Raw genomic sequence first — 25,500 nt, 5'->3', positions numbered from 1 at the left:
CTGAGATATATAAAGGTTATAAAAGTTTCTATCTCCCCCAGTTGCATCACATTCACCTTTATTATTCTGAGGCAAATCACATACAAATTGATGTTTTATAGTATCATAGCTGTATTGAAGATTGCTTTATGGATGTAGTTCACTATATGGTGGTATTTTAGGTGCTGCTTCTTAAGTTTATGTTGTCAGCGCACTATCTTCAATAACCTAAAGTTAAAAAATATCTATTAATGTTTTCTTCAGTAGCAAACAGACTAATTTCACATTGAGCTAGATGACATTGAAGGCACTGGAAAGCTGCTTTTCCTTTCTGATCACCCCTGAATGTTTAACATAGGTACACACTTTATGCAGCCTTAGGGCTAAGAGTTCATGTATTTGAGCACAGAGATCAGAGCAGTGTGCAATTCACATGCTCTGTTTCTGGGATTTCTGTTCAGAACTGACCATTTGCCACCACCCATGGCCAGGAGCAGTTTTCCAACACAAGCTGTGTACACAGCCAGCACTGATCATCCCATTGCAGTGCCTCTGCACTGCTCCACAGCCAGAGTGACTGCCTCCAACAGGGTAGGATACAGTTTTGGGTTCCCAATGCTTAAAGCTTCAGTCATGACAACAGAGAGGTTATTTTTCAAATTTCCTGAAGAAACAAGAATAAAGCATCTTCTTGTCTACAGTGTTCTATCTCAGTAATTTTTGCAATTTCTGTGCTGCTCTTGTAAAAGGCATACAGTCATTATTCCAAATGGCAGCATTTTCAGTTACCATATTCCAGATGCCAGTCAACAGAGCAACAGCCACAGCTTATTTCTGCACTAATTAATCAATCTGCACATGAGATTTTTACAGTGCTGTAAAAATACCTGCATACCTTCATGTATCAGTGTTCAGGTGTTCCTGGGTCAGAAATGTTTTACAGTATTGAAAGAGTTAGAAAGGAGAAGGATGAAGCTAGTTCAATAGTATAGGTGATATTTTATAACAAAAAAAGGTTATAATTTAGGGAGATGGCAATGATTTCATTCAGGTAGGCAAAGGCAAAAAGATCAGAACCAAGGGGCCATGTCAGGTGCTGTTGCCTTGCATGGTAACAGTTTCATGGCAGTGACTGCAAATACAATTTGATACAAACAACTGATAAGCAAAAGTCCTGCAGAGCCATCACAGAATCTGACACTGACTTCACTGACACGGCTTAGTTGTCATTCATGTGACAGGATTAAGAGTCTGAAGCATGCAGTTCCTAGTTGTAGAAATGCACATCAAACTACACAAAGCTACTCAGCACTTAATACTGACATGGTTGAGTCACAAATTGCATCTTTAAGCTGCTATGTGTAGATTGAAAAGTCCAGGTTCAACTTACTTTGTTTCATGCATTGAAAACAAGTGTATTTCTCAAAGCTGTGGGACAATTAGCTGAAAACTAAACTTTCCCTCTGTTCTCATTTTACTGCTTTGAAAAAGAGTGTATATACAATAGCTACATGCATGCTAAAAATACATCACAGTTTGAATCCAAGGGTTTCATTTTAAACAAAGTTCACAATCTTTGTTTGTTTCTACTGGTTTGGTTGTTTGCTACCGACTTTCTAAAATACAAACCTTGACCACAAGAGGAGTTTCCAGTAAATTCAACTCTGATGCTCTTGGCAGATTCTTTTGGGAGCTGGAGCACTGTGTTTTTGATCTCAGGGGGCTGGATGCCACAAAAGATGTAGAAGGCCTGCATGGGGACTGCTGGCTCTCATCCTGTGCCACAGAGCAGGAAGGGACAGGATGGATCACCAAATCCAGCAACCTTTAAAAAATGTTAAAATACACAATCTAAACTAGGAACATCAAAAACTAAATTAAAAAAGCATGCTGTGATCATATCAGATGATGCAGAACAGAAACATCCTGTGAACAAGAAATAGGTGAACCCTCAGTGCTGGGGTGATGCATTAGGCCCACATGGAAGTGACAGGGACTTCTTTTTGTCTGTCAAAGTCTGTACACCAACAGCTTGGTGGTAGTCAAAGTTTTAGTTTCAGCTGTCTTAAACTCTGCAAGCACATTTGCATAACAAACATTCTCAGCAGAAAAATAGGTTTTTCCAAGTATTCCTTATGAGGCACTGTGTCTCAAAGGTTATCTATTTTATGTGTCAAAAGCAAAACAAAGCTGTATTCACACATACCACATACCAAGACAGTAACATAATCCAAACAGATTTCTCTCCTTTTTCTTTCTCCCCTCAAACACACTGAACAAGGCTAAACTTTGTGGAAAAGCTGCTTACTTGTTATACTCTGAGAAATTGCTTTTCTTATTTCCTAGCCATGCTTCTTTAAATCTGGACAGCACTTTACTGATGAAACTTGTTCTTATATGCACATTTCCAGCATTAGTTTGCCTTGTTGCTGTTGACAATGGCTTTGACCTTGGGACTGTAAAGCAAGAGGGAAAAGTATCAGCCTTGTGTAATCACAGTGATGGCTGGCTGCACATTGTATTTCCCTTCTCTACAATTACCTTCTCTTAAGACTGATGAAGGCAAACGGTACGGCTTGGCTCTCTCCACTGCCAGCTTCCTTTGCACTGTGGGAAGGATCTTGATGTATTGGTCTAATAGAGAATTTCTGGCAACTGCTCTCTCTCTCAAGCGAGGATCACGATCATTCTGACAAAGGAAATGTGTAAAGCAAGAATTTAATAATTTCCCAGAAGCTCATTGTACAGAACTATCTCTGCTCTTTCTAACCAAGGTCTAAATTTGCTCTACAGACAAAGGAGAATAAATCCACTGCAGAGACACAGCAAGCTCCAAGCTCCTCCCAGGAGCACACAGCAATTTCACCTGCTAGATTTGAATATGTGTAGGAAAGACTGGAATAAAAGCAGAACATAAAACTTCTAGTTCAAAGGACTGGCACTTTGCAGAGCCTTATTCTTGCATACTTCTTAGCACCTGCAATTTTCAAATGGCTTATGGAAGAGCAGGCTTTGCTCTATTTATCATGAAATACAGATGTCTGAGATTAGTGAATACATAGGCAAACTGCAAATTATGTTGGACAAAATGATGGGAAAATAAAAACAAGTTAAGAAAATCTTCCTACACATACCTCCTGTCTGGAGCACAGTTTTCACATACATAAGGGACTTAAACCTTCCAAGACTACCTTTTAAGTTTGACTTACAGGAAAAATACATTTTCAAAAAACAACACATGCATCAGAGGGTCCCTAAGAGAAGTTCACATAACACAAAATTTAATCTGGATATTTTGAGAAACATAGGTTAGAATTTATGTCATAAAATTTGTAGCATGAAACTACTGGAATCAGAGAGCTTGCACTATAATTTGAGAAAATAAAAAGCCCAAAACCCCAACTAAACCCCACTGCACATATTTTACCTGTCAAGTGTCCAGTCTGCTCTCAGATAAACGCAAGATAAAAGACATAACATACAACATACTCTTTGTTCCACTGAAAAAAGTGACACAAATAACTTTCATAGTCTAAACCATATATAACAGAGGGATCTGAGGATCTGAATGAAAAGATGGGATGATAGAAAGGATACCTATTTTTTCCTCAGGTAGAAACAAACTTTCAGTGGAGTCAACCATGGTCTGCAACATTTCATTTATAACTTCACATGGCTGTTTGCTGTAGTAAAATTATTTCACCCAGCCTTTAGGTTCAGCTGTCAGCTACAACTTGACATGTAGGAACTTACTCCTAAGTCTTTCAAAGAATAGTATAAAAGCAGGTTTTTTGTTGAGGACTATTAAAAGTGATCAATCACACCAACAGAAACTTCTGCACTCAGCAGGACATCTACCCTTACCATCAGACTGGTCTTCATGGACTGATTCAACTGGAGTGCTGGGATGTAGTTGGCACGCTGCAGATGGTGGACTAAGAGGAATTCATGGTTCTGAACACCAGATTTGGCCTGTAAAAACTTCTCCAAACACTCCTGTGGGAAATAACACATTTCAAACATCAATTACGATTCTGTCTCTTCTCTTGCCAAAGAGACAATGAAGATTTTTTTCCTTTCTTCTCCAAACTCACTTTCTCTGTGTCTGTGAAGGGCAGCTTCAGCAAATCCTCCATGAGCCCCATCTCCTGACAGATTTCATACATGTGCTTTAGCAGCTCTTCTATGTTTAACTTGGTGGTGTGTTGCTGCAGCAGACCCCAAGCCTCCACCATGCACCTGCAGTTAAGGTTTTGGACATGGAAAGGAATGGCAACACTGGAGCCAAAAAAATGTCCCACACTGATAGTATTCATTCAAAGATCAAATGAACTAGAGGGCAGCCCCATTTCCATCACCAGTTCTTCACATTTCCCAACAGCTGAATGCCACAAGAGTGGGAGATTTCCTTACCTGTTGGACAACAACACGGTGAGGAACAGCCGCACTTCCCTGCTGCTGGACATCGACGGCTTCATCATCTGGATGTACCTGAGGGCTCTCCTGTGCTCTCCCTGGCACATGAGGGACTGAATTATCCTCATGTGCTGCCATGACACAGTCTTGATCGTAGCTGGGTGGAACAGCAGGGCCAGGGCATTCTGGACAAGTTGAGAGCAGCTCCATTAACACAGATACACACAGCCAGGCAACCAACACAGTCAAAACTTTCTGCAGCAAGGCTGGATGTGGGTTACACTAACTTAGATGTCTATCTAACAAATTACTTGATCCAGGACATACCATTAAAAATTCTTCTGCACTTGCAGGAAAAAAAAAGCAACCATACAAAAACAAAGAGAATGCTTTAAGAAGAACAAATCAGATTTTCCTAAATTCACAAAATTCTGTGTACAAACATCTCTTTTTATAAATACGTTACTAAATATGAAGTTACTCGCCAAACAAATTTATTGTATTGGTATGTTGGCAGGCAAGAAACAACATAAAGCATTACAAAGAACAGGTTGAAAAGTCACTTCTGCAGTCTTTTGCCTCAAGTCTTCTTGCTACCATCACAGTTTCGATGTTCCAAGTAACCAAAAAAATTTTTAGAAACAGTGCCCAACCAGTCTGCTGTAAACCTAACCACAGACAATGCAGAAAATTCAAATATGAAGCATTATCTACGCTGATTACACCTTTGTTTTAATCAATCTCCTGTCAAAGTAGTTTAGCAAAATTTCAAATCCTAACTTATTGCTGAAGATACCAGAGCAGTGTTTCAAAAAAGCTGCTTGTGCTACAACAGCTCCTACTACCTGAGCACCAATTTTTAACACTATTTTTATTAATTACAGCTCTGCAGTGCAATGTGTGTCTAACTTAACTGTTTCATACTTACTTCATAATCATTGTGATCTAGAAGCCAAAACCCTCGAATCAGCTTAACAAGACCCCAAGGGATAGCAAAGGCAGCTGGAAAGGAAACAAGTAAAGTTTCTGTTTTATTTGGAAAGGAGTGCATGATGTCCAGCAGCAAGTAAATTGTCTGAGAGTAACTAATTAAGGTGAATAAATCACTAATACCAAAAAATTATCACATTATATTTAGAAACAATGAAACAAGAGTATTAAATGGCAGAAAGCAGAAATCCCCAATGTATTGATCTTGCCATTTAAAGATATTAAAACCTCTTTTATCAATACTCAGGTCCTAACCACAAATCAACATTCTGAATATACTTCTAGAAAGAAAAGGAAATCAAAAAGGGAGATATAAAAGCAGCACTAATATAGTGGTATTATAAATTCAGGCTTCTGCTTCCATTAGTGAAGCTACCAGTTGGACATTCAACACAATTGAGCATCCAATACTTAATGATTAAGGAAAACAAATTCTACAGTTGTTTAGATTTCTCCATTTCCTGACTTCACAAAACAACACAGGTTATGGTGCCCTTACAATGCAACTTAGCACTGACTGATTGAAACTGTGTTTAGAACTGCATGTGGATCCCTCACTCCAAGTGTCATCTTCCCTTTCTGACATCACATGTTAGGGACCTATCTGAGTTAGGCAGCCTGGGACTACATCAATTTTTAACCCCTAGTTCTCCATGTTCCCTTCTCAGTTTAGCCAAAAAACAAAAAAGGCAAGTCTGCATGTGCCAGCAGCTTAAAAATTAGGCTTCTGCCCAATGACTGTTCTCAATCCCCTCTTTATTATTCTGTGTGCTTGCACTTTTAACAAAAAAAAAAAAAAAGAGAAAACACTATTAGCTGGGCTGGGAAACTATTTATTTTGGCAAAGAACAGCTGCTGGAAAACCACTGTTACAGCACATTTCAGGCACTGTTCTAATACATAGTCCTTCACTACAGAAAGGAGTGCTTTAAAAAATTAAAACTGTATTACATTTTGAGAAAAACTAAGCAAGGTTTTTATCTTGAATATTTTAGGGAACCTATTTTCTTGTATCAGAAAAGACTTCACAAAAAACCCCACAGGTGACAAACTTGTAAGAATATTTTTGTGCACACACAGAGAAATAACCAAATCTGGAAAGGATACAATTGCATGTTTATCACTTTCTTCAATGCTTTCTAGCAAATAGAGATCCAGCAGTGCCTGAAATGAAAGAAGAAAAGGTTTTTAATGCTCCTGTCTTTCAGAACCATTGCCTTTAGGGCACCACTGCTGCTGCTGGGGTTTCCAGTGAACACAACACTCACGTGTAAACTAACTGGTGGGTATTTCCCAGTGCCGCCTTCATCTCTCCGCCACAACTTCTCCACTTGCTCTCCCAACTGGGAAACCATTCCATCAATCATCAAGCAGTCAGAATCCCATTTGCCTCTGCAACAAAAGGGAACAAGGGCTTGGACAGAGAAAAACACTCATTCCAGCCTCTCAGTGGCACAGATTTCTCAGTCACAGCAAAGACACTCCTTAGCTCACAATGAACTCATTAATTAAGGAGTCCAAGCACAAATCCAAGAGAAGAGTTGCAATGACCTTTTGGGTTCCAGGTTTGCTTTCTTACACTCCTACATGCAATGTCAAGGAAGTGCAGACAAAGGGTTTGAACTGCAAAAATAACCACTCTCACACAGTCTCACAGTGGCAGCTTTCTAGAGATTTCCTCTGAGTCTTACCTTGATAAATGCTCGAGTTTCTCTCGATGACCTGTATAGTAGCTCTGAATCAGAGGGTAATTGTAGAAAGGTCTAGACAAATGCATGTGATCATCTAGAGGTGATAAAGTAAAAGCAAGTTAAAGAAGTAAGGCCATGTTTTTCAACTAAATCTGGACTAGAAAGATGGAAATCACAGAGCCTCAAGTGCTCTCTTACTATGATTTCTGCTTACTTAAACCCTCGGGAAGGAGACTGGATCGACAGAACCAGATCACCACTTGTGCATACAAAGAAATGAGGCTGGTTACCATCTGCTTATTTGTCAAATCTGTAAAACCTGGGAAAAAGGCATAAGATGATTTGGATTTTACAATTCCTTTCATTTACAAAACTTCCCTCACAGAACAAACAAAAAGTATAAACAAACACATTAGAAACCTGTCTTTATAGTTGTTCCACTGGAACACTTATGAATTTGAAGGAAAAAAAACCTTCACTCCCCCTGCAAAAAAACCCCAATCATTACAGAGAAATAGAATCAATAAAGGTTAAAATTGAAAAAAACCCAAAACAATTAGATATACTCAGGAAGAAGGTGCTTGTTTTCTATGTAGCAGAAAACTACATTTTTACTTGAGCAAAGTAAGAGTCATCTTTTGCCCACAATATGTCAACAACACTTTTTTCAATCAACAGCTATAAATCTCTAGGAAATTGCTTTAGAAGTTACTCATTTTGGTTTCCTTTATATTTCCCAGCAATTTGCACACAACTATCAATTGCTAGCTAATTGCAACTAACACTCAGTTGCTGCAATTGCCACCCAGGACCTTACTCAGCTCACTGCTGAATCAGTGTAGCCTTCCCTTCCCAGCTTCATTAACTCCACAACAAGCTGCTCCCCTGAATTCAAAGTGTATTAAAAGTCTGAAATCATAAATCTTAAATCAAAGTCCCAACTGCTCAGATTTAAACTTAACCTCCCAGCTCCACCTGACTCTCTCCCAACCATGCAAAAAAGAACAACAGCTCCTGTCTCCACAGTTACAACCCAAGCATCCTCCCAAATCTTAACAATCAGACCAAACACCTAGCAGTGCTCCCACCAACCTCTCTCAGTAAGCTCTCGGGCTTCTGTCAGAAAACAGTTCAGGACTGTGCTGAGGTTGCTCAGAAGCAGCTGGCAGTGCTGAAGGGACTGCAATGTCTGTGGGTCAATGAAGTTGCACGAGCCATCAAACAGTGGAACACCTTGTCAAGGAGAAATAGTCAATCATCAGCACAGCAACTGCAGACTTCCAAAGGACACTCACACAAGCACAGAAGACTTAAAGAACCAGGAGCATACACTGGCTGCATGCAGATTACTGAAGAAAATCCTTTACAAAGAATCATTCCAGGTTTCCAAAACGACTACACCAGTACTCACAGATTTGGTCCAGTTCATCTTTTGTACAGATCACTTTGTTCCACGTCCACTCAAGAACAAACCGTAAATTCACAGCAGAACTTGGCTGCTCTTTAAAAAGAGAAAACAAAAAAGACATGAAGCCACAATTTCCAAGCAAAACAGACACAACAGAAAAGCAACGTAGGGAGCATTACCTTCAGAAGTCCAGTGTTTAATGCATCCTGTTAGAAGCTCTAAAGAACCTGTCTGCACAGCAGCTGACAACACTGCTTCCAACTGCTCCTCCTGAACAGAACAGACAAAAGCAAATCACTACCTCACATACTTTTCATATCTGGGCCTCAACAGAAGTGTTTCTTTCTAACTGGATACTCATTCAGACACTAGTTGGAAATGCAACTTATTCCATATTCTTGATTCTGTCTTAATTCTAGCCACAGGCTGGACTGCTTGCTGGTTTGAGGAACACAGGAAAGTTTTCCTCTTGACATTTCAACTTCACACAGGCTACTTCTCATCTCTATTTCTGTGCCTTGGGGTTTCAGTCTTCATTTTCTGAGTCCCAACTTAGTATTTTCAGTAATATCCTCTGCTAATACTCATTATGCACTCTGGGCACACCCCTTTGCCATCAGCAACACGTGAAGGGGACAGAGCAAACAAACTGTGTTTGCATGGGAACAGTGAAGCTGAGGCCAAGCAGCTCCTGAGACTAGCAAGACATGAAGCAGCTTTGACAGCCAAAACATTAAGTTCCAATCTGGTAAAGTACCATAAAGAAGTGCAACATTTCAGTTCTAACAGGCTGAAATTTCAGCCTGTTCAAATGCTGTATTCTAATGCCATGGCAAGCATTAAGAAGGATATTGCACAGGCATGCACACACATGGAAAACAATACAGTTACTTATTTCAGCTTGTGTTCAGACATTTCCTTCAGGTAAAATGATCCTGCATAGAATTTTGCATTTTTTCTTTTTTCCCCTTGTCTCTATTTTTAAGAATATATTCAAAAATATGTTTGGCTTCAAAGTAAAATTATTACATTCAGTGACATTTCTACACATTCTGTCATTTGAAAGCATGTGCGATAGGTCGATTTTTTTCTGAAATCTGGTTTCAGACAAGGAAACATGCCAAATATTGCTTAGGGTGGCCAATGAAATTCCAAACCAAGTTTCTTTACCTAATTTTTAAATTTCTCTTTCTAGCATCCAAAAGCAATCCCTGCTCAAATGCATAACAAGAATCTGAACAATAGAGTCATGATCCAGCAAAGGTCATTATAAAATTTCTTGCTTTCCCAAGTTACTTCCCAACAAGAGTTGACATCAGAACATCTAATCAAAATGTAAGAGCCTACATCAGGCTTGCAAAATAAGCATTCTATGGGCTGGGTCTGATTGCCAAGAGGACTCTTCCCAGTCAAATTTAGAGTTTGGATCTAAGAATATTATTACTTCTCCTAAATAATGTCAACACTTGCCTGTCAGAGCTGCTTGCAAGTCACATAAAACTCAGATGGTCATGTCTTGCAGCTTCTACAGCCTTCAGACAAGATGGATGCATTTCCCTCTGGATTCCCCAACATACACTCACCTGGCTCAGACTGGATGGCTGGACATCAGACAGTTTTGGAGACAGTAAGCCAGCTACAAGACACCGAGTGTAGCTGTCACAAATGGCTTCACTTATTAAAGGACCAGACTTCTTCAAAAACTTCAGGGTCTGAAACAGCAACGAAAACACACAGGTAAAGACAGCATTCAATCGCAGAGCTTCTGTCTTAAAAACAACAGCCAAATGAATGGTTTCAATTAAAAAAAAACCAAAACCCTGAAGAAGAAAATACCAACACTTGCAATGCTAAAGGAAATATTTTCCAGGGTGTCTGTCATTACACAGGCCCTGCTATTTTCCCTGACACAAATTATATTCTGTAAAAACCTAACACACAACTTTAAATCACACTTATGTGCTTGTTTGTGCAGAAGCTGATTCATGTGGCAATATTCAGTGAGCTGGAACTTAATTTGAAAAGATTTGTCAAAAGCTGTGGAGTGGCTCAGAAGTTATAACTTGGCCAAGGTTGCGAGAAATAACATGCATTTCTTCTTAAACAGTTACATCACTTTTCCCTTTCTCCCTGCTTCTTCCTGTCTCAAGTTCATCAGAGATCAAAGCCCTAACTCCACACCATACAAAGAAGTAAACACTTTCACCAACTTCCACCATGCACTTTCTTCCTACTACAGCATTCCTTTCTAGCCATTCAATCCCTGCTCATGCCTCCCTAAAACAGCAACATTTGCATTAAACTGGCAGGATATGATTGCAGTTATGCATGTGGATGAGCATAAAGTGCTCTCTGACACTCAAAGCACTGCAAGAGAAAAGTTAGAAAAGGTTCATCTCTTGACAGTCTCAACATAGTAAAAAAATGTCACCTCCTTCTGGAAGCCGGTGCAAGTCATGTGAACAACTCCAGAGTTCAGCAAGCACGTCACATCTGCAGAAACAATAACGTTTGACAGACCTTGTTACCTTGTCACCAGCTGATGCTTTTGAATAGTGCTGTCTGCAAAGACAAACCTCCAGCACCCCTTTCCCTCATCACATCACTTACAAACTTGCCACAAAAAGTAGTTACTCTCTGCCTGAAGAAACTTAAGAAAGAGAGCCACTTAGTGGCATTTGACTTCCACTGAAGCTTGTCACAATTCAAATGAAAAGCAGTGAAATACCTACCAAAATTATAGGTGCTTGGATTAAAAAACTGTTCAGGTGGTGGATAAGAAGGAGGCACCCCCCGACTTAGACTACGCTCGTGTACTAGAATATCCAAAATGAGGTTTGGAGAAGTCATGCTTATGACAGGATCCAGTGACCACAGTGCAAAATAGGGGCAGTCGTGAAGGAATTCTTCTGGCCTGAAAGAAAACAAGTGCATAAGCTCAACAGCAATTTTCAAATTAATCCTTTATTGGGATATTGAAACCATTTAATTAAAACTTACCTCAGTGAGTCTGGCATTTGAGCGTGATACCAGCGATTGATGTCAAACACACCCAAATAAGTAGATGGTTTTCCCTGACCATGTGTATTCACTTGCCAACTGAAGATTGATACACTGGTGTCAGGAGAGATTGCTGTCAAAGACAAGACATTGTTTCTTATTGTAGAAAATATGAGATATATGCTATTATTTCACTCATGAAGCATAACACTTTACTAGGAGCAATTTTAAAAAGTGTGAAATAGCAACTAACTCTGCAATAGGCTTCAGTCATACTGCCTCTTTTTCTTATCCAAATTACATTTATTTTAAACAAAATCAAATACACAGTTATGAATTAAGTTTTGCATGTTATTAATTGCATTTGCTGGATGAATATTTTAGGGAAAGATATGCTAGGAGCACATAGATAGCTATTTTTAGAAAGCATAATTGTATTTACATGAGTGATACAGTTGTATCACGCAGCTAGTGTGATTTTAGTTCCATATATGACCAAAGAGGAAGTTTAAAGAGTCAAAGTAAAATATTGAAATTATCAGACTAAATAAATGATATAATACTTAAAAATACAAACAGGACATAGTAATAAAGATTTTAACATAAAGCATTCCCAATGCTTTATTCCAGTTTCCTCAGTAAGTAGAATGTTTTGTGTTCTCTGGGAAGAATGTATTCTCTAGGTGTAAAACAAAGTCTGTGAATATCATTTACTCTAAGAGAGCAAGAAACAAAAGAAGTCAGTATGTTTTGCAAAATCCTTCTCTGCTCTCTCTTCAATTCTTCACTAGGGATCCTCACACACTTTGCTATGCCTCATTGTGAACTTCTGTGGCATTTCACTTTTGCCAGCTGCTAACACTGCCTTAGAGTATAACAATTATCTTCACAACTCAGAAGACAACTTCACTGGTAACCTCCACACACATCCAGCAGAAGCTCATGTGTGCCAAGAACTTAACTTGAACAAGTTCTGAATAAAACCTAATTAGAAACCATCAAAAAACTAACAGGTATTTCATCATGCCTCATCCTTGATAATAACAAGACAGAAAAGGTTTTTCTTCTTTTTATTTTGGGGATTTGGGTTTTTTTAATGTGCTGGGGTTGCTCATATTCAGCCAGTTGTCACGTAGGACACCTTGGTACTTTTTCACCAGGCACATTTCCAAGAACTTTTCCCCAAGCCTGTAACATTGCAAGAGGTGTTTGAACCTCCTACAATTCACCTAGGTCCATCAATCCACCCTGTGCAGATCCCTCTGTAGAGCCTTCCTACCCTCCTGCAGACCAACACTCTTGTCCAAATGATGTTTCCCAAAATCACTGAGGGTGCACTCAATCCCCTCACTCAGATCATTGATGAAGATATTTCACAGGCCCCAGTTTTGAGCCCTGGGGAGCTAGTTTCACTGGATGCACACTGGATGCAGTCAGAGGTTTGAGCAGGAAAAAAAAAAATCAGGTAACATTCCTAAGCAATAGAAAGAATGGTATTACTGTTCAATCAAGACAACTGTCAGAACAAACTGACTGACCAGCATTATACAGATGACCCCATACACTGCTCTAGCATCCCAGCAAACATAAAATAAAACCTACTTTTTCCTTTAAAGAATGGTGTTCAGAGGGATAAGAAGTCTCACATAACTTAAATACAGAGTTTGGTTTTTTTAATAAGCCCACTAATGTAAGCTTAGACAACTATTTAAGACTTTAAAACTGTGGGTATAGAATAGCATTAATTGCTTAATTTCCAAATCACATAGTTTAGAATAACCAAGCAGGAACACCAGAACAAACCTTCATTAATGCTATCCTCTCTGTCAGCATGGCTGTGAGTTTTTTCTATGGTTTGAAAGCTGAGGAATTTAGTATTGCTGGTCTGCCCTCTCCAGGGAAAGATTGCACCAGAGAGATCTAAACTGAACAGTTTGACACAGTGTGTAAAACCCTGGGTGAAAAAAATAAAAAAAAAGATGAAAGGCAATTTTGAAATAACAACATACATTATATCTAAATATTAATTAATGCAAACAGGATATGATGTATCTCTTTTACTGTATGTTTCCCATCAATAGGAACTACATCTGACATGCAAGAGAATGAAGTGTCAAGTCATAATGGGCATGTTTGGCTCCAAAGGCTTTTGCATACTTTCAAAATTTAGCATTTGCCTAACATTAGTCTAGATCTAAACATGTTTTGCAGAGTTCTTTGAATCATCAAGGTGTCTTCACAAACCTGAACATGCACTTACAAAGAGACATCTGAAACAGTGGAACACATCTTCACACAGAGACTTTGCTTCATGTTTTGGTTACAGAGCCTGACATTACAGCAGCTAAAGGTCTGTCACATTACATTATCGACAGACACATCAGTAGAGTGAATACTCATCTCTCTAGTAACAATGAGAACTTCCTAGAGATTTAAAACTTTCTTTCAAACCACATGAGCTCTTATTAGGGAAATATCACTCAATTCCTTATGAAGAGGACATGGGATGAACATGGACAATGTGTTTAAGATCCCAAATTACTACAGAGTAAGCAAACTGCTTTGAGATACACAGAAATAGATATACAGAAAGGATGGATCCATAAGATAAAGCATGACAATTCCATAAACTCATCAGGCATTCATTTTAATGACTAGAAATTTCAGCTTTCATTCATATAAAAAGAGGCAATTTAACTGATACTCAAGGGAAACTTTCTTTCCATCTTCTCACATACAGGCCTGTCTTACCTCATACATGACTTGTCCTGATGCCAGGCATTTCCTGTCACCAAATGCTAACTGCAACAGATGTACATTCAGAGCATTTCCTTCACTGGAAAAAGTATAAATGAGGAAATTTGATTACAAAACTGCTTTACAATACTCATTGCCATTTTATTAGATGTAGGCTAAAACTTAGATAAAAGCATGCTCTACCTGAAAAGAAAAACACTTCTTCCCAAAACATGACAACTGGTCCCATTTAGCCACTAAAACATAAAGGAGGAAATTTTGACATGAACAACTTCAGGGACAAATGCTAATGGTACCATTGGAAAGCTTTAATATGCAGTATGGACCTAAAATTGTTGGAAATAGCTTTTCACAGTAATGCATTCTCCATGAAAACTGCTTTGAAGTCAAGCTCAAGAAGACTGCCATTTAATGAACAGCTGGACTAAATGGCTTGCTGATGCTGAGAGAGAGAGATATGCTTGTCCCCTTCCCACCTATGTTCCAGTCCCTCTCTTGCATACAGCACACCTTTCCACACTCTGACTTATGCCTTATCCCCTCTGGAAACCATGGATTTGTTTGCTGAACACGGTTCCTTTTCTGTCAGGGAAGCTGAACTGGCATACAAGGAAGCCAAAGAATTCTGAAGCTCTCATGAAGCAACCAGCAATACTCTTTTAGGGACTGTTCTATGTAAACAAATATTAAAAAAAACATTAGCAAAATCAATGGCCTATGGTAATTTTTATTCACCTTTGTTGTGTAGACTGAACAGCCCATAAGTAGCAACAATTTTGAAGATCATTCTCAGGCTCTTGAAAAGTAAGAGCACAGACAGGAATCCTTCCTCCTCCAAGTTGAGTGTAGTGTCTACAGGTTTGAACAAAAAACAGAAAAGACAAATAATTGAGTCAAGCAAGTGACTACCTTTTATGCAGCAGTCAAGGTGAGGAGATATCTGTCCATCAAAACCATAACTTCTGTTTCTGTCCTCCTCTGCCTAAGGAGGAGGAACAGAAATGATTAGTTGAGTGGCTGGGGAAAACACTGCTGCTATTGTTGAAGCCTATTTCAATATTGAACTTAAAATGCAGTAAATCTGAACATATTTAAAACAACACCAAACACAAAGAGCTTCTCATTTCTTCGACATTTTAACAAAATTTCTTCTTTCAGATTTCTGAACCTTAGTTTTACCTTTGTAATCTTTTCCTGGCCCCTAATTATGCCTCCACTATCTATTTATGTATCAGTAATTTTTGGTGAGTAACTGCAGATTGGTAAAGTACACCCTATCTGAATTTGACCAAGTATTAAAAATGATATTGCTCTTCAGAAGATTTTAATTTTTTTTATTTTTTTATTTTTTCTGTTGTTTATAAATCTACATGCTTCTTATTCTCACCTTAAGGGCTTCCAAGGAAAATTTGGTTGATGTACATCTATGCCTTGAAATGGATCAAACCCCTACTTTCATCAAGGCTTAAATGTAGGAAAGAATATGCTTTCAGGCACATATCAGCTACTGGATTATCATGCTTCACTAGTTTCATCCTAGTCCCTTAAAAAAATATAATCACTAAAATCATATTATAAATACACTGAAGCATTTCAGTTCATGTCCTATTGTCTTAAAATCTGTCTCATGGAAAAACACACATTGCCCTGTTTCACTGAATATGACTAAACAGAACAAACTGATTTATAAAAATCAGATCTCTCACATCCCTACTGTCTGACATGACCCAGTATTTTCCCCAAGACCTCTATCTACAGATAAGGTAAGAAATAAATTGCAGTCCACTGGAGAAAAGGTACTGAGCTTAATCCATGTATGAGATAATGGTTATTTCAGAAGGGGATTTCTGAACACTCCTTGGTTATACCCAACATCCAGTCACAGAGATAATTTTTTTTTCTTCAAATTAATTTATTTCCTGAAGCAGAAAAAATAAGACCCCTGTACCTCCAAGCATGGCCAAATGGAAGTGACTACTTACGCCCTCTTCAAAGTTTTCATGTTCCCCAGTGACAAGTAGCCATCAGAAAAGCCCACAACGAGCTGGTTGCTTCTGCTTATGTAGCACAGGGTTGATACTGCTGTTCCTGAAGGACTTCGTAACTGAAAACAGAGATGCCTCCCTTGCCTTGTCACAGCTTCTCTTCTTTGTGGAACTTCAGCAGGAATTCTAGTGACAACTTCTAGATCTACACACAAAAAAAGTAGGCAAGAAATTAATGTATTATGCAACTTCAGTCCCATTTTAAACTGATGTGATTACACAATGTGTATAATCTAATTCTACCATGCCAGGCAAAATAGCTGTATCTGCAACACCTTTTTTGCCATTTCTGTTTCTGTATCCATTCAGAGAACAAAAGGATTCTCCAATGGGACAGGTATTCTCATTCCTATTTCAAAATTGGATACAAATGTAATCACCGTAACCAAATTTTTCTTGGACCCTTTAAACCAGGATTTTGGACCTCATGATGAAGCTACTTGAAGAGACATGAGCTCCTGAAGCCACTCTTACAACACCCACAACAGTGTAAGCAACCTGAAAACACAAATTGCAGTATTCATTCACCCAAATAAAGGATTTTTGATAAGCCCGATTTATTTTAAAACACACAAGCCTAAAACTTGCCCCAAGTAATTAATGGAAATAGGAGATCACTCCCAAGAATTAAGGTACCTCTGACACAACTTCCTATCACACAGCTGCTCTGACTCAAATGGAAAAAATCCTACATCCCACTGGTAAGAATCACAGGGACAAAGGGGTGTGGGCAGCAAGGGGCCTTGTTAATATCAGGAGGAGTACTAAGAGACTCCCATTTTTTGATCAGTTCAGGACCATACCATGTCAAACTGTCATCTGCAATCAGCAATGTCAGAAATGTCAGTGGTCCATCAGCACGCTGAATCTTCACTGGGATACAAGCCGGTTTTTGGAAAGAAATACATTTCCTTACTTCTAAACTCAGGTTTAAAAACTGCAGCTTACCTGATGCTTCTACTTCATTCTGACTGCAAGATAAATCATCCAAACAAAGGTCAACCAGAAGGACGTGGCCAACATCCGTGGCCACTGCTGCCACCCCGAAGAGCCATCGCAGGCTCTGGTGCAGGTGCCGGGTGCTCACGCTGGCGCCGCCGTCATTGCTGATGGGTTCGATGGCAGTCACCTGCAGGGAGCTGCAGTTAGCATCACAGCTCTTGGGCAGGCTCAAGAGCAACCCTCAGAAGGGCAGCCAGCATCAGCACATCAGAAACAGGAAAGGAAATGCAGGTTCATAACTTAAAAACAAAGCATTGTTCCCTTTTATATCAAGCAAAAAGGAAATCAGTAGAAAGAAAGCTCTCTCCACTTATATGGCGTATTCTGTCTTTACAGCTTATCAATTTCTATTTCCTTCTTAGAAATAACTGTGTCTTAGACACGAAATCAATTACATGCTAGTAGCTTCATCATGTGTAGAGGATTTAAATAAGAAAGACAAAGCTAGATCTAGTTCTCCAACTGTTTAAAGCCTAGCAGCTCTGTGATACTGTCCAGGCTTTCTTTGCCAAGCATTTCATAGGATAAATGCAGCACTTAAGCTGGATAATAGAAGAACAGGGGCTATCTTCCATCCTCTTACAAATGCAGCACCATGAAAACAGACAGCTTTACATCAACAACAATGGTTTGTCTGAAAACAAAGCAAAGTGAGCATCACAATGCAGTCCATCTTTTTATGTAGGTTTTTTACCCACAGAAGTAGGGGGAAATATCAAAACCCCTAGGCCCCCTGAAGTTCTCTTCTGTATCAAGCACTGGCTTATGACCTGGCCCCTGCCACACAATCCACCTTTTATCTTGGTCACAAAAACACCAGTCTCACAGGTACCTCTAGTAAATTCAGGCAACTTTATTTTCTTTCACAATTTCTATGATTCAAATGAAATTTTCAATTTTCTCTGCTGCTCGGAGGACAGAAAAAAGTGTTTTGATTATTCAAATTCTTGTGCTTAGTGACTGTGATGAGAAAATACAGAACACATCTTGCTGCGCAATCAGACAAGGTTCAAGGGTTGCTGCTTCTAACATTTTTAATTTAAGGTATTTTTTTTCATAGTACAACTGGCTCCAAGTGAATCTTTACTAGTTTTACACAGTCTTCCAAAAATGTTCCATGTAGAAGCTCCTAAAATGACATATTTTTCCACTATGGTATGCACTGCTTTTTCCTGTTCTCCTAGACTATTGCTAACTCATTCTGAGGAAGAACAAAGAAAACTTTTCCCAGCTCACTGAGTCTGAATGCTGCCCTTCTGCCTCATACAAACCAGGAAAATTTGGGAAAATAGTATGTGGCAGTCCTGAAATATGCAACCACTCTATGGAAAATAATTCGGTAAACATGGTGCTTCTTAGAGCGTTAAAACAAAACTGATGAAAATGCAGAAAGGGGTGTTAACAAAAAGGCTCTCTTGGCTGACAATATGTTAATACAATACAGAAAACATACAAACTGTGAAGAGACATTCCAAAGCTTTTCCTGAAGCAGGAATATGCAGCACAGACACCACAAAAATCTTAATTTATGTAAAAGGATACATACCCTCCCTGAAAGAGCAACTGCTTTAACCACTCTTGAGATGCCAAGGTCGTACAGACAGAGAACACTCCCCTCTGCTTCCTCCAAGCCCACCAGGAGCCCAGTCCTCTTCTGCCAAGAGAACTCCTTCACCACACGGACAGTGGGAGGCTGCTCGTTCACCCCGCTGAAGCGATACGCAGAGAGCCGCTCTCCGCTCACCGAGTTCACCACCTCCAGCTGGGGGCCACACGCCAGCCAGGCCAGGCCACTTCTGCCTGCAGGGGGAAACAGCACCACTGAGCACATCCCCAGCACAAGAATCAAACACCAGCACTGCAACTGACACTGGGCCTTTCCCTCGCATGCACCAAAGGGACGGAGGAAGGCCAACCCACCCACATCTGCGCCATTCCTTTCAACTGCCCATTGCCGTCCTCAACCAGTACCTCTTAAAATTAATAAACCCATTCTTTTGCATTTGTACTTGTCATTCCTGCACTCAAGACTGTTGGGGATAAAGATTACAATAGACTGAGTTCTAGTCTGTACACCAGACTTGGCTTGCTTTTGCTAGAAAACACCTCAATATGTACAGGAATACAAGCCTCTGAGCATACTTCAAATACAGCCCATTTAAACCAATTCATTTCCAGTTAGGAATTTTGCTTGATACATGACTACTCTGGGCAGGGATTTGGACAAGAAATTATCTTCAAATCGGCACTGCATGCATAAATTTCAACTTTTTCACCTGCTGATCCCAGAAAGAGTTTAACGAGTGTTGTTTTCACTGAAGAATCTGTTCCTTTAGCAAGGGACTTCAAGCTCAAAGGAAGGATTAGCTCCATTACTGCACGTAAAGTCAGGTAGATAAGATTCTACCTGGTCTTAACAGAAGCCCAGACTCTCAGACAGGCATCCAGCTCTACCTTCAGATCCCCTAGAAAGTCAACTGCCTAATCTGCTTAGCTGCTGTCAGCAACTCTCACTGGGTCCTCATCTGCATCCTATTAAAAACCTTAGAAATACATGGGCAGTGCTTGAGCTGGTACAGAGAAATACATCCTGAAACAAAACCATTGCTTCCTTGAAAACTGCCTTCTATTTCATTTAAAACTGAGGGGAGCATGGTCTGTTATATTATTTAAATAGCACAGGACTGGAGCAGGCTGTTGCACTTGCAATGCTACCATTTCTGATTGTTAAAATATCCTGTTAGCACTATCAGAACCTGATGCATTTATTTAACAGAACCAATCTGATGTTACAACCCTCTGCTTCAGGCAGTAACAACTTTATACCAAATCCAAATTCAAAGGAAAATGCTCACCTCCAGAAAACTTCCCACACAACACAGAGTCTAGAGTTGTCTCAGCTTCCCCAAGTGCCTCAACAGTCACCTCTGGAAACTGCAGCAGACTGCTCGTTACCTGAGCCGTTAGGTCTCGCATTCTTCACTGAAAAAAAAAAAGAAAAATGGCAAAAATAGTCCCATGTCAGCCATAAATATCTTTGAGACTGACCCAAGCTTCATCAGTATGTAGTGACAAATCTCCTATACATCATCTGTAGCTCTTTCTACTTAAAAAAATTGAACACGGGATAGTTTTTTCATCTCACAGCAGAGCAAAAGGAGTGCTTTTCTGATGTCTATGAGATCAACAAAATGTGACATAGGGGGATGAGCAAGATAAATAACAGGGAATAGAGCAACACACCAAGTTCAAGTCTACTCATACAGGTTAGCAAGATCTGATCTCAGAAAAGTTTTTAAAAGTGTGCTCTCCAGGAAGCATAAACCTACAGCAGAGGATAAGAAGTAGAAAGGATTTTAGCATTCTATCCCAACAGCTCCCAACAGCTAAAATTGTGCATTCGATGCTAACCAGAATTATGATTTTCCTTTAAGTGAGAAAACAAACAAAACCAACAAAGATCAGAAATTGAAATTAGAGCAAATTTACCAAGCTATCTGCTGTCTGACACACAGCTCTGGTTTTATTCAAGAGTTGCAGCCTATCTAACATGGCTAAGCAATCAAAAGTTCCTGAAGTCTGTAGTGAGTTAATGCTTGTATCTACATTGCTTCCTTTACCTGGACAGACAATCACAAGTGCCAAGGGGCTCAGTACAGAACACAGCAGTGTGGTATTTCGCTTGTCCCTCCCAGCACAAGGTCTAGAATTTTGGCTGTATAACGAAATTCTAAAATGGCCTTCTGGAACTGCTGGCAGTCATCTTGTCCAATGCCCAGCTGCTCAAGCCATCACCTAGAGCAGGCTGCCCAAGGCTGTAACCAGACTGATTTGGAACATTTAATTCTCCAACAGGCTTCTACAACCAGCAACCTGTCAAGATCAACTGCAATCTGTGCAGCAGGGCCTGGTGTCCGATGACTCTCCTGCCAGTTTAAGGATTCTATTCCCTCCACCACAGCAGTAGAGGAGCATCACACCAGGAAAGGCCTGTCACCACTGTTTCTCCAGTACTCTATCACACACCTTAATTCCCAGAGCAGCAGGTCGGGCAGTGCTGGGCTGTCAGGCAGCGCGGGCTCCTGCAGAGGCGCGCGGGCCTGGCTCGGCAGCAGCCATGTTGTTGTCAGGCAGCGCAGGGCGCGCGCCCGGCAGGGGCTGCCCAGGGCAGAGCCGGCGCTGGCTGCTTCCACAAACAGCCAGCACCTGCCACAGGCACCCTGCAGGGCTGGGAGACACCATCTAAGATACTCAACTCCGGGACAGCATCCAGGGGAGGGAAACGAAGAGGGGCCTTGGGGGCCCCAGGGCCTATGGGGAAGGTGCATGAGGAGTCTGAGGTCGCCGGGTCTGGTCAGCGGGGAGGGGACTGAGGGGACACCTCAGTGCAGCCAATGGCTCCTTGTGAGGGCAAGAGCCAGGGCAGGCACCGAGCTGACAGGAACCGAGGAAAAGGCTGGAGTTGTGTCAGGGGAGGTTTAGGCCCCCTACGTATTGGAAAAAGATATTAGGAAAACGTTCATCATCCAGAGAGTGGCTGGGCACTGGAACAGCTCCCCAGGGAAGTGATCACACCAGCCTGACAGAGCTCAAGAAATGTCTGGACAGTGCTCTCAGGCACATGGTGACTCTTGGGGATGGTGCTGTGCAGAGCCAGGATAGGGACTTTAATGATACCTTCCAACTCAGTTTATCCTGTGATTCTGTGTGAGAGCATCTGTTACATTTCAGTGTTCAGTGCCAGGATGACAGAAATGTAGGAAATGCTACAAACCACTCCAAACCAATGAACACCAGAAGCGTATTACACTTATGTTAATAAGGAGAGATAAAAAAATCTGAGCAGTCTTACAACAGTGTATTAACAAAACCTGATTTTAGTTGGTTCTTTGAATAAGATCTTACCTGGCCTATGTAACTGTTGGATCCTGCTGAGATGAGCACACTGTTCTTGTTCTTTCAGGAAGACACCATGGTCAGAAAACACAACAGGTCAGATCAAAAGCAAAGGTTTTTTCCATGCCCTGGACTCCTGGGGTCATACATGCTCGTGCTGTTGGTTTTCACAGAAATCACACACCCACCTCCTGCATCCTTCTCCCAATGTTATTAAAATCCCAGTTGTAGTATCAAAATACAAGCAAGCAATCATTCACTAATAATTCATGTTTCACTTCAGGTTTAATCCAAGCTCTGCAGCAATGCACAGCACATCAAATGCCTGCTCTGAGTCATGACACAGCCAAGGAGGAACTGACACAAATGGATACATCAGTAACCATAAACTGTATTTTTCCCTCTACCTCACATACTACCACACAGCCCAGTGCTGAAAAATGCATTTTATTTTAGGAACAGCTTTAAGTCAACAGGAACCACAGAGCATTTATCTTCAAGCATATCAAAGAGACTCATCTTGACTACTTTGGTGAAAAAAGCATTCCTGGAAGGTAAACCCAGAAGTTTGCACAGACAACAAAAATACAAACAAAAGAAAAACACTGTTCTATTACCTACAATTCTATTATTTCAGTATTTTCAGACTGGCTTAGACTAATTTGTTGCAAGCACTGCCTAACTATTCATGAGAAAATGTAGATTGTTTTCTACTTACAGCTTTTTTCTCACCAGAAATCAACAACTTTAGTTACATGGGAAGTAATAAAATTGCAGCAAATTTATTGCACTGACAACCCTGAGAGTAATCTTCCATGAGAGGAAGTTCTGATGGGGGATTAAATAGTTATCTGTGCCCTTACTTGCACACTAGACATATAGAAATATTAAGGCAAATAAAGTCAACACGAATCAATTAGCACTTCAAGCACTGAGTAGCTATTGAAAGTTAAATAGATTTAACTCTATGTTACAACCTGGAATGAATACTTCCATCAGCTTTAGCTTATAAATATCTGAAGAAAAAAAGTTTGAGGTAAGTCAAGAGAACCATTTCCACTGTAACATTAATTTTCTTTACAAAATACCTTCTAACAACAGCCCTTAATGTTATTCATACTCCCATCACTAATATCTCCTTCTGTGTGCTTCCTGGAAATAAAATCTGCCATTGCTCCCCATTTTGTTCTTCCTGAAAGCTAAGATTCAGCTGTCCCAAGGTGGTCAGCCTTCCAGTGGAGTTTTCTGTGGTGTTACACCCCAAAGGTACAACACAATCTGGCTTCAGCTTTTAGCCATCCAGCACTTCTTTAGGGGATAAAAACATACACCCTTCATGGAATTACTTTCCTATAGAAAAACTTCAGAATGTTCTATTCAGCAACCAGCAGTAGTTCCTGTGAAATTCCCACCTTGTTTTCAAGAAAATTGCAGCTCTCTGCCCCCAGTTTCCTGCATGCATCCACCACCACAATGCATCCCACCTCCTTCTCACAGGCTCCTCCTGCACTTCTCTGGCACTACTATTCTCTCCCTCTCAGATCCATGTGCAAACAGCTGCAAAACTTTTCACTCATCCTTCACGTATGTAGCAAGCCTACACAGAAAGCACCCACATGAAGTCTATTTTCTCCAGTTCGTTATAAACCCATCCTTGAGTTGGTGCCTTAAGACTGTTCCCCAGCTTCTTCCTTTTCTCAGGCTCTAAACACAGTCACAGTGTCTGGTTTTGCTTCCATTTCCTTCTGTGTCCTTCAAATTTCTGAGCTCCCACTCCCACACATTATGCTCACACTCCTTTTAAAACTGCTCCTCGGTGAAACTGGTCACCACTTGAGAACTATGCACTGAATCAGTTACAAAGAAAGGGAAAAAACAGTAAAACATTTCAACACATAATTAAAACTCCATTAAGTAAAAAATTACTGGAAAATTGCAAACCTTTAGGAAGTTACTAAATTTAATGCCAATTGTCTTTTGATATTGCTTGCTTTCTACTTAAGCACAAACAAATAAGGATATTTTAGCTGAGGTGTAAATAAAATAGGAGCTAAAAACTAATAAAATCAGCTAACACTGTATTTTCATTTGTTCTAATTAATTTTCATACCAAAAAAATATACATATATAGTATAAATGACAGAAATGTGTTAAAACCCTATTAAGCAATATTCATTAACATTTCATCAGTCAAATCCATTTGACAATCATGAGTATTTTACAAATACTCTTGCACACTATAAAAATCAGATTTGTCATCTGTATTCTATCTCAATTTTGAAAAGTTGACCTTTAAAAAAATATTGTTAAACTTCCCTTCCCTTTCCTCTTTGACCATATTTATAGTCACTCAAGTACAAAATACAGAGAAAATAATTACTACCTTGACTCAAAGGTCTCAATTTACTGCCACTTTCACATTTTAAATGTTGGACTTTTTTTTAAGCTTTCATTCAGTCATGAATACTTCCCCAAAGAGAAAAATATTCAAGTGCATGCAATTGCTTCTCTAGAATGATTTGTTCTGAGATAGAAAAATCACAGCCCCAGAACAATCTTCTTTCACAAGCTTAGCCTGTTATTAATACATTCATTATGTACAAGCTATTAGTTAATAAATAACTTATGTCTTAAAGTAACTGTAGTAGTTTTTACTAATTGAGAAGTTTAATATCAGGTTCCACCATTATGTAGTCTTCAAAGTTGCATCCATATATAAATTAACATACAGAAAAATAATCCATTGTTTAAAAGACTGCACATCAAAATAATACCTCCATGTCTGCTTTTAAAAGAATAGGTTTGTGACTTTATTTATACAAATTGAAACTTTATAAGGACATATACTCCTTGAACAAAGACTGATAATGAAATAATTATTCAAAAATATGGTTTGTAACTAAGATTTCTGTACATTTTTGTACCTTTTCCAGACTATTATATAGGCTTTACCATCAGGTTTTCAGTGCTGTGATATGCAGGTTTCAAATACTGCAAAGTATTTTTACAGACAGTAAGTATTTCAATTATAGTAGCAGTCATATTATGAAAATAATTTTGGTTTAAATTTCAAAGTATCTGGGTAGTATCCCTTTAAATCTGATATGCTATTGCAAGCATCACACCATCTGTACTTTCTGCTGACAACAAATTTAAAGAAATAATGACACATCTGAGGTGTGATCTGATTTTATGAACTAAAGAGCAGCTTTCCCAAAGTTTAAGACAAATACAAACAAAATATTGCACAGCTCAAAACACAATTGTTTACATTCTGACTTCAATACAGTACAACTTAACCGTGAATGTAAGGAAT

The 25,500-nt window shown here is 39.5% G+C and overlaps 1 protein-coding gene across 2 annotated transcripts; it reads right to left on the bottom strand.

Moving 5' to 3' along the window:
* Nucleotides 1–41: 41 nt before the first annotated feature.
* On the bottom strand, nt 42–24,053 carry LOC306812650 (protein ELYS-like). Of its 2 annotated transcripts, none has more exons than XM_079327417.1 (27): nt 23,597–24,053; nt 20,144–20,270; nt 18,835–19,088; nt 17,235–17,415; nt 16,224–16,431; nt 14,977–15,093; nt 14,236–14,320; nt 13,288–13,438; nt 11,485–11,617; nt 11,217–11,398; nt 10,916–10,977; nt 10,068–10,196; nt 8,664–8,754; nt 8,488–8,577; nt 8,169–8,309; nt 7,291–7,395; nt 7,077–7,170; nt 6,654–6,777; nt 6,493–6,549; nt 5,324–5,470; nt 4,393–4,580; nt 4,074–4,218; nt 3,844–3,975; nt 2,521–2,668; nt 2,288–2,435; nt 1,609–1,804; nt 42–207 (listed from the first exon to the last, which is right to left on the bottom strand). In XM_079327417.1, exons 2-27 carry the CDS (start codon nt 20,262–20,264, stop codon nt 178–180), a joined length of 3,459 nt encoding a protein of 1,152 aa, XP_079183543.1. In that variant the 5' UTR covers nt 20,265–20,270; nt 23,597–24,053; the 3' UTR covers nt 42–177. The 2 variants fall into 2 exon arrangements, with proteins under 2 accessions (XP_079183543.1, XP_079183544.1); XM_079327418.1 differs by lacking the exon at nt 23,597–24,053 and adding an exon at nt 20,909–21,187.
* Nucleotides 24,054–25,500: the final 1,447 nt, after the last annotated feature.

This window comes from Erithacus rubecula (genome assembly GCF_903797595.1).
Source record: "Erithacus rubecula genome assembly, chromosome: 2".
In the NCBI taxonomy this organism is placed as follows: Eukaryota; Metazoa; Chordata; class Aves; order Passeriformes; family Muscicapidae; genus Erithacus; species Erithacus rubecula.
This window is presented reverse-complemented; position numbering and strand designations above follow the sequence as displayed.